We start from the raw sequence: 10,725 nt of genomic DNA on the forward strand, positions 1-10,725 counted from the left end.
ATAAAACATAAAATTATATTCTAAAGTCATTGCAAGTCAACATGAAGCTTGTGCTGTAGCGAAATATACATGTACATCTTACCGTAATCTGCTTACAAGTGTACTGAGGAGTGCAAAAAAGAAGTATTTTGTAGATTTGTTAACCTTTAACAAAAACAACCCCAGAAAAACGTGGAATGTCATAAATAATTTAATTGGTAAACAACACAGTGTTTCTATATTCCCAGAAAATGTGGAGAGTTAATGGCAACAGCCACCGCGTAACAGACCAGGGTGAAATAGAAAAGGGATTTAATGAACACTTTGTCAATGTAGGTAGACAGTTGGCTGAGACTAAATTCCGAAGACAGATATTGATTTTAGGCAAGTTCTCTGTCAACTTCTGCAGCATACGTTTTTCCGACAACGGAACTTGATGTATGTAATCCTCTGAAAACCCTAGATCCCAAAAAAAGATCATTCAATGGCCAGTGCTTCACATATATTGCACTTTGGGACAAAAGTTGAAAGTTCTGTGATGGTAATCCTCATAGATATTTTGTAGAAGAAGTTAATCTAAATTGTTCTACTCTTCCGTTTTGTGAAGGATTACTGTGCAATATATACTTTTGACACTACATGTGATTGACAATACAAATCACCCCATCTCATCAGATTCCAGTTTCTATTATACATAGTAGGTGAGAGCACCTCAAGTTCTCTAACATACCAGTGACTTTACTATATCTGCAATAGTAATGCCACTATACCAATGTTGCGGACACTACGTACGTGACCCACTTTTGTATCATGCGAAACTCGTTCCATTTAAAACTTACATGTACATTAACTGTAGCTTTCAGAAGCTGACGGTGAGATATTGTAGTATAGAGCGATATTTAGATCGTCTAAATAGTGGATAATTGATAAAATTTAGATATAGATTTAGACACTTTAAACTTCTAGCTACACTTTCTACTCTGGCTAAAACGCAATGCCGCACATTACTAAACAAAGCACGGTCAAACAAATAACACCACATATCTTGAAAATTATAGACCAAACAAATTCACCAATTCTTTTGTAAGCAAATTATAATAACAAAGAAATCAAGCCGGTATTATATGATTCACAGTAGATTGGACCATATAGTCGTGTAGGGTCTATGGATTGGACACGACATACACAGTTCTGAACTTTCTCTCTGCAAACAAGTGTACGACTGATTAGAATATTGAGCTAGTGACGCATGTTTTGTGACGTCACTTTGTTCTGTGTCCTTCCGTCTTCGATCGCTGGGTCTGCTTCCATGACCTACAGAGCACAGATCGACCCGTGATTCAAACGAAATGCGACGTTATCTTGAGATAGCCTTCCTAACAGTACGGTCGCTATCACCCAGTGTACGGCGATTAACTTCCATTTTCATCGACGACAAGGCCATCAGACACCTTGGGGTTGTGAGTATATAATAGCCTTCGCTGCAGTATAGGCACTGACATGTTTTGGTATATTGCCTGACAATCACTGGGCCACTTGTTATGTGGGGTAACACGGTATTCACTTGCTCCAGACTCCTAATGCATATTTATACGAGAGTTCTTTACCCAAGCGAATGATTTGTAGAATTTTACATCTTAATTTTTCACTGAAAGTGTAAGCTTTCTGTTTTGCAGTGTTTTATCAGAGTGAAATGTACTGTTTTCACTTAGTACTGTCGCACTGTATTTTAATGTCCCATAGAGTGCACGTGTTTTAATTCGCTCATGGTAATTTACGTATTTGGATCTTTTGTCAGTCTCCTCAACGTTATGCTTACCAGGAGTCAGCTACAACCACCACCACCACTCCCACCCACCCACGCCTCCCCGCGCGCCAGCGTCTGCAAACCGGTTGCCATAGCACTCTCGGAAATCTATATAAATGACCAGGGTAGCAACTGACATGTCCTCGTAATCGGTGTTGTACTGGGGTATTAGCGTTACAGTAAACAATACATGCAAGAAGGTGAATACAATTTACATTTATGCATGGTGAACGGTCTCTCATTACATAGTTCCATAAAGGGATATACTTGGTAGTCACTCTGTAAACAACTTAACAAGCTGTGCCCCCCCCCCCCCCCGTTTTATCCTAAATGACACCTCAGTAAGACACATCAGAAAAAGTTTCAGGAATGCGAATACAAAATGTACCTATAAAAGTGAAATCAGAAAAAAATGACAAAAGTCTAAGCAATTTGTGTCAAAAATAATGTTTCATTTCTTCACTATATGTTTGACATGCAACATTAAATCTGTCTTTAAGAAATCTGAAAACTTCTTGTATGTCAGATGGGCTGACAGACAGTGTCTGACAGCTTTTATATGCAAAGGGTCCATAGAGTTGTCAAATTCTTAGCATGTTGTTGATGCTATTTTGACATTTTGTATTGTATTGTATGATTGTAATGTATTGTAATATATCGTGTTTTCTTTTTTTTCTTTTTTGGCTTCCCTTCTTGTGAAGGCTTAATAAATAAAGAAAATGTGAATTTATAATGCACATTTCCTCCTGAGACCTCAAGGGCTCTCAAGGAGGCACTTACAATTATTACTTCCTCAACTCCCTTGGGAGCATACAATCCATCACAGCCTCTTTAGGCGTATAGCATTCACATTGCAACCTCTATCCTACCAGGTCCCCAATTATACAGCTGGGTTAACTGAGGCACAATCATGGTTCAAATCTTGCCCAAGGACTTTAGCCACTCAGAAGCAAATGGCTGTGACAACATTAGCTATTCCTGTAGGCATACTAAAATAGCAATTTAAAAAAAATGTGATAACAAAATTGCCAGTAGAAATAAAATCATTCTGATTATAATGTTTATGTTGTATTTTCACAGGCATTTGTATTCTGTGTGATTCTTCTAGTTACAATAGTGGTGGCCATTTACTATGCTTATTTTGTCCCCTATATGTCTACGTATGGTGTACACTGGCGTGCATTTCATCTAATATTTGGACATTATTTATTAGTAAACATTGTCTACCATTACTACAAAGGTGTGCGCACGTCACCAGGAAAACCTCAAGAAGTAAGAAATATGATTTAAAAAGTTGGATTTGTGTGTGAGTTTGTTTGCTGTTTCAATAACAATCTATTTGTAATGATAATCTTTGATTTTCACTGTCTCCAGGGAGATATAGATAGTTGCATAAATGATGAGAAAAATGAAATTTCTATGGTTTAAAAAGTTTTACAATTTTCATGTTTTTATACAACTCATTTTTTGCAATTGCTTGTGACCTCATGTTTTTTTCTTTCCCTAACTAACCTACTCTGAAGCCTGAAAAAGAGTATCTTAAGTACTGATAATAAAAGTACCATGCACAAGCAAAGCTGAATGCCTAATTGTTCAAAGTCATAACAATGCATGTCTGTGTCATCAGTTCTGCAGTTCCTTAAATGTGAGTCAAAATGTTCAAAATTGAAATAGCCATTATCTTTTTTTGTGTGAAAATTATGAATTGCACTTGCAGAAAGTTTTTTGATGTAAGGTTTTGACAATTTTGCTTTATTGCAGGAACATGTAGACAGAATAGATACCATACCTGTGTGTAAAAAGTGCCAATCACCGAAACCACCTCGAACCCATCATTGTAGTGTATGTAATAGATGTGTACTCAAGATGGACCACCATTGTCGTATCCTTGTTAGCAATATTTACAGTATTGTATGGTAGGTGATGCATGATAACCAATACTGAGGGAATACAGTACAGTGAATTTCACAACACCATTCAGCTTTTCTGTTTGATACAACCATGCAGAAACCAACAAGATATTGGACATGCTACATTTCAATAGCAAGATCACATTTTTTGCTACGTTTAGTCTAAATGCAATAAACCATTTAAATGTATTGCAACTCCATGCAGACATTCGAGTGGCAATGTTTTGCTTAGTGAAGGGTGTGTAAAATGTCCTTTACAGTGTTCATGTGATGTCTGTATGGGGGCATGTGTAGTTCTTTCCACTTAGACAAAATGTAACAAGAGGCTAGTACTCATTCAATTTTGCTGAATGGTATCGTGAAATTCGTTGTATATACATGTACACAAATTGAAGTTGCCCCTTCATTATCACCAGATGTTGGTATTGTTATTACACCCATATAACTCTCAGATTACCATTGGTTGGTGGTCTGAGTGTATCTGCATGAATAATACATTGCATAAGGCCTGTTTTGTACTATCGTTTTCCTTTTGTATAAATAAAATATAAAATTAAAGCAAAAACGTTGCAAAAATGAAGTTAAACCCTGTACTCAAACTAAACCATTTTGGTGACCTGATGATGCTGTATTATTATAGAATGAAAGTTAGATATTTGAGAGAATTGTGTTTTCTTTTTTCAAAATATATATTAGTCTGTTAGGTACGCCATGATGTGATGCCCTCACATATCGGTCAACCCCTTTCATGGAGACAGAAGTGCGACATGACGTATTATATTACAGTCTAAAAATCAAAATGTATGGATGAAAATTATACATGTAAATGACTATACATCACTTTCATCACTAGATATATTATTTTGTTATATCTTTTCCTTGACCAAGGTAATACAGCATGGCTTAATAACTGTGTTGGTCATTATAATCACCGATATTTCCTACAATTTTGTATATTCATGTGGATTGGTACAGTCTATGTTAGTATCTCAGTATGGCCACTATTTTATCAAGAATTCTTTGGTACTCCAGTAAGTATGATGAATGTATTCATGATCTTACAATTGCAATGCAGTTTTTAAACCAATGACTGACATCTTTCTGCTGAATACTCTCACATCTCTCCAACTAAACAATTTTTAATATAAAGTTTGTTAACATTCTTCCTTTCTTTGGAGACATTAACTTTGCTACATCAAAAGAGAACAAAAAAAAAGATGTATGAAATAAAATGCATTTAAAGAGTACAACATAATGACCCAGGGAGCTTAAAGCTGCACCTGGAACACTTTTTGAAACTGTTTTTTTTTTTAAATGTTATAACATAATATCGTACATGCTGCACAGTATTGAGTCACCTGTGAGTAAATATATTTGTGCAGCTGTACACATAGTATGGTACAATTCCAATGAAATTGATTTTTCAGTCTGCACCCATTCTTTTTGTAACTACCTCAAGTAATCTTGAATCTTCTTTAGTTTATTTTTTTATCTGGTGAGATAGATTTCATTCATTCATTTAAATTTTCACTTATTATATAATTCACTCCATAGTATTTCATTTTTTTTTCAATTCAATAGAAACATTCCAGTATTGAAGGAGAAGAAATAGAGAAATTATCACTATATCACAAACTATATCATGAAAGCATACAACTAGAGTGGTCTGTATGTGTTTGTGTTTTCTTTTTACTTGGTGGTCTCATAGTGTGGCATATGCGGTTGATTACCAGGGGAGAGACAAGTGTTGAAGCCCGTATCAACGAAAGTGAAACAAAAAGACTTAAACAATTAGGTTGTGTAAGTATTACTTGTTGGTAATTTATTTGTCTCTGTTTTTAAAATTAAAAGTTTTAATTTCCTGTATGCTCAAATATTAGTAAGATATGGATCAATGGAGGGGAGGGTACGTGCCAGAAAATAGTGAGGGATATGCCATTTTGGCACTGGTATAATTATTTCTCAACAATTTTGTTGAGACAGATATAATAGCAAGACAAATTTGACACTCACAATACGACTACATTTGAAAGTTTTTCCCTTTCTAAAGTTACATGTGATCTTCTTACAAGTCAAAAAGTTCACATGAAATTTTCTGTGCTAACTGTTCTAGAATGACTTATTTTGTGTCTTGGTTGGGCAAGCAATAATCAGGGATGTAATGCATGTATACATGTACATATAAAGTATTGTGTTGTTAAATGTAACTACTTCTCACTAGTCTGGACCCAAAATGGTTACTTATCATATCAGTTTTTGCAGCTTACATACTAGTAATTACCATTTGAAGTGGCCATATGGCTGAGTATTGGGTATTTATTTGGGGTTTTTAATTTATAAAACAATTTGTTAGTGTACATGTACGTTACTGACAAACTTTTTACACAATTTTATTAATTTTGTTGCAATTTATTGAGTTACAAACAAGGACTTGGCATATGTTGTTTCACATTGATTTTTCAAATAGGATGCCATGATAAACCAGTTTTATAAATTCAAAATTCTAAATAATTTTTAAAATACCAATAATCAGACATTGTACATGTTAATCAGTGGTCGATCTTATCCATTAGTATAGTAATAACAGTTTGAATTGTGATCACCATTGAGGGCGCTGATTTTTGGGTGTGGAACCAAAAATCAATTTGATTTAATTTATCATGCATGAAAAAATATGCTCATCTATAGACAATTCAACCTTGTTCAATGTGTAATTTATTGTATCTAACAAAACATTTTCAAAAAATATGTTCAGTTGCAGCTAGTGTAGATCTTAAAGAGGAGAAACTGATGAATAATCATATACGAAATACATCAAATTTATGAAGTTAACCATGTCTGTGAGCTTTTTGGAATTTCTTCAAATGAAAATTTATCTGTGTTGGTAATGCAATGTATTACATTAATTTGTCACTTTTCACTGTTTTATACATTTTATTATTTTTTAGATATATCAAAATCCATATGACTTCGGTCCTCTTGAAAACTGGAGAAAATTTTTAGGACTTGGCAACAAAAGGTGGGTATATATTAAACTGCAATATTATATATAAAGTAACATATCTTTAACATTCTAGATCTGAGAATGTATGTGACACTTGAATTTTTGTTGTTGAAATATGTATGAAATTTGGTTTGATCTCTCAAGTGCTAAATACTTTAGGGACAATCGCACAATGTCACTCAATGAGAGGAGGGGGTCTGGCATCAATGCGATTGCTGAACTTCATTTTTGCACTGCTAATCAAATTGAGAAAATGTTGCAGACGCTTTGTAGCAATTATGTGTGGCTAATGCTAGATAATGCAGAACCAGATAAACATATACATGCATTATTTTTGGTGCATATATCACTTTTTACTCAATGGCAGCTTTTTTTGTAGTGAACAATCACGATTCACCAATTAACTCAAAAACGTTAAATACATGGAGACAAGATTAAAGTGTCTACCCCTATATTGCCAGGTTCAAACTTTCTTTCTAGACATTCACCTTTGACCTAGACCTGGATCTTCAGGTTCAGTTACTGAAATTTAGCAATTCCCTGCATTAATTATCACAGAAACTGTAGTATTTATTTGTTGCCACCAATTTCTTTTAAATCATGACCCCATTCAATCACATTTGGGGGGGGGGGGAATATGTCTTCTATGAAGACTTTTTGTAATCTGACATATGGGTTGCTAAATTAGGTCATAATGTGTAGGAAATCTTAACAGGTTGCACATCTGCAAGATAGATGATATCAGAATTAATAATTGCAAACATCTCCAAAATATACCACAGCACACATTATTCCACAAAGTTGACCATAACCATCTCTTCCTTTGTTCACTATTTCCATTTCTTATTGTTTTTCAGGAGATTTTGGAGTCACATAGCAATTCCATCAGGGCACCTTCCGGAGGGTAATGGATACCAGTGGGATATAAACTATGCTAAGACAAACAATGGTATATTATATGTGTGACAGTAGTCCTGGCCATAAACATACATTAGATATAATAAAAAAACAAACATTTTTCATATACAGAAAATTTGTTTTTATTAAAAATGTGCATGTTTTTTTAAATTTGATGAACATTAAGTTGAAGTGTATAATCATGATCATCATGCAAGGTTTATACATTAAACAATCATCCAGGAATTGGCAGGAGTTTGAAGTGGCCTAATGGATGGCAAATTGGTATTTATTTTGGATTTTTAATTCATGAAATAACTTTACTGTGTTTTTTCCTACATGAACAAAAAACAAAATCTGAAACAACATATATCAAGTCCATACTTTTACTCAATAACTTGCAAAACCTTGAAAAATATGTAAAAAGTTTGTTATTGTACGTACAATAGCAAAAGTTTTTAGACACTTTTTGCCTTTTATTGAGTTACAAACAAGGACTTTGTATATGCTCTTCCACTTTCTGTTTTCAAGTGGAAAAATATAGTAAAGTTGTTTTATGAATTCAAAATTAAATACAAATACCAATTTATCATACATATGGCCATTTTAATTGTCATCAAATATCAGTTTCCACAGATTTTGTGGTACATGTACTGGTATGTACCGAGAGTTCGCCTGTCATGTGACTTTACTGGGAGAATTTACATATTTTACATAAATGATAAATACATAACTCAAATCTCTTAAAAACTTCACTCATGGTGAGGGTGGCACGATACAGCATTTCTTACAGTCTATCCATGTATAAATAGTCATTCATGTGTTTATGGTATTTTCATATACTTGTGTATGTTTTGTTTGTGCATGTTTATTTTTTTTTATTTTTCACAAATATTTTTACAGCATAGTTTTTGGTCTCCCTTTGGAAATATGCATGTCAGCACACAAGAAATATACATGAAAACATGTGCTGTTGTTACTCTGTATTTCTTTCTGCTTAGGCCTGAAAAAAAAAATATGTGGATCCGATAATACTCAATTTTGAGAATAGATGGGGTAGATAGATTTTTGTCATATGTGAGTGTCTTAAGTTCTGGTATTTATGTTTTCCGTTGTTTTCCATATGGTCTCTGTGTTATTGGTTTCTTCCCATCATATGTACAGCCATTACAGATTGGAAGAACAGTTTTATATTGCCTTTTTAAGTTGATGTCAGTTTCCACATCCACTATTGCTTGCGAGACTTCACAATTTTCGTATTTTTATATAATTTTTCTTGAATATGTAAAAATAAGTTTAGGGTCAGCAATAAAAAACTAGGTGGGGTTGGATAACTGAAACCAAACAATTTTTTTAGGTTTTACTAAGTTATGAAATCAACAACATGAGATAATATCAATGCTGCTTATATTACTCTACAGTAATGAAATATAAAAAATAAAGAATAATTGTATAACTTTTAATGTTTACATGATCTTTACAAAAAAAATGTAAACGAATGAGTATAATTTTTAAACTTAAAATATTGTGACGTTGTAAATATATATGTTCACATATTTTTGACAAAAAGTGTAAAAAGTTGGTATTTTAAAATTGTAAATATCATGAACTTCTAATTTATAGTCCATGTGAAAGCAATCTAAAATTGATTGGTTACATAAATATGATATATAAAAACGGTTTTCAGTACTGTATATCTAACTGTCTCAATTTCAATATTTGTGTTATTTTATTCACTGATATTAATAAAGATATGTTTCCTATGACAAAAGTTTGAATTGTTGATTTGATTTAAATTGTTGTTTTTATACTTCTGCCATACCCGTAATTCTAGCTGAGGTGCAGCCCTCCCCCCCCCCCCCCCAAACTTAAACTTGTTTCTGGTCAGTGTGCGAATCACCTAAATACCCAAGCGTAGGTCTATTATTTTCGTGCTTGTCCAGCCCATGCAGTCTGCAGATCTGGGGGGGGGGGGGGGGGGGGACAAAAATAACCCTACTCTCAGACCACTAAAAAGTTGTCTGAGCCCTACTTCAGTGAAGACAACTACAGAGCCAATCAAAACAAGCAAATGACATCAGCCCAACATACACACTTGCTCTAAAGTGCTAAATAAAAAGAACAGTGACCGTCATAAATAGTAGCTTGAGTGACAGGTTTGTTGAGAATAATACACATTTTAAAAAAATCAGAGAGTTACATTAATCCAATTCATTTGTTTACCTTCCCTATTTGTACCATGTTCCATTTGTCAATGGTCGGCGGTTGTACTTTGTGAGTAGAAATTTTCATTTGATAGTCGGAGGCCGTCAGGGGTTTGATTTACATTATTTTTGAACTACAAAACAAATGCTCACTACATCGTAGGGGTCAGAAATCACATATTTCCCTATATACAATTTTTTAGAGGCACCTTTCAATAAGGATTAAAATTTCATTGAGATATTGTCTATATATATTAGAAAAATTGGTCCAGAACAAAAGAATGATCCCATGTATTTCATATCCTTTCACTGATGCAAGGACCTACGATAAATAAAAATCCAATATGATACATTTCAGCTCTATCTTCGGCGTGGTTATATTTACAACAGAAGACATGCAAACAGTAACAAGCGGAACTTAAGTCAACAATTGAATTAGATTAATAACACTCTTTCCTTAAAATAGCAACCTTCACAGAAAAATTTCAAGTTCTGTTTACGAATGTAGCTATCTATGAAAATAAGCTAGCCATAACGTTGTCATACCAACGACGTGCTGTGCAAAGTGTTATTAATTCAATTCATTTTTGCTCCACTTGTAAACGCTTACATGTCTCCTGTCGTAGTGCTCATTGAAATGGGCGAATACTGAGCATGTCAAGATTAATACTGCGCGCTAGTTGGAATAACAAATTCAAAAGTACTGTTTTTTCATTGACTGTAAGTAACACACGTTGGTGGCGCCCCATATCAGTATCAGCACCATGCACACTGAGTCTGTCGAGACATTATCAATGTAAGGGCGGCCCTTTTTATTTTTCTGTTTCTCATCTCCCGACCGACCCTAATTTGCAGCTCCGACATCAGAAAAAAAAAAGTTTTTTTATTTCCGACCGACCCCTGAGCACAGCAAAATTGTAAGGT

General features: G+C 34.0%; 1 protein-coding gene across 1 annotated transcript; it reads left to right on the forward strand.

Annotated features, from left to right (window-relative positions):
• Nucleotides 1-230: 230 nt before the first annotated feature.
• On the forward strand, nucleotides 231-7,666 carry LOC144446869 (palmitoyltransferase ZDHHC16-like). The gene is made up of 7 exons (XM_078136714.1): nucleotides 231-311; nucleotides 2,867-3,058; nucleotides 3,548-3,668; nucleotides 4,594-4,731; nucleotides 5,297-5,496; nucleotides 6,645-6,715; nucleotides 7,558-7,666. The coding sequence occupies exons 1-7, from the start codon at nucleotides 231-233 to the stop codon at nucleotides 7,664-7,666; spliced, it is 912 nt and encodes a 303-aa protein (XP_077992840.1).
• The last annotated feature ends 3,059 nt before the right edge of the window (nucleotides 7,667-10,725 follow it).

Source organism: Glandiceps talaboti, chromosome 15 (assembly GCF_964340395.1).
Source record: "Glandiceps talaboti chromosome 15, keGlaTala1.1, whole genome shotgun sequence".
Classification (NCBI taxonomy): Eukaryota; Metazoa; Hemichordata; class Enteropneusta; family Spengelidae; genus Glandiceps; species Glandiceps talaboti.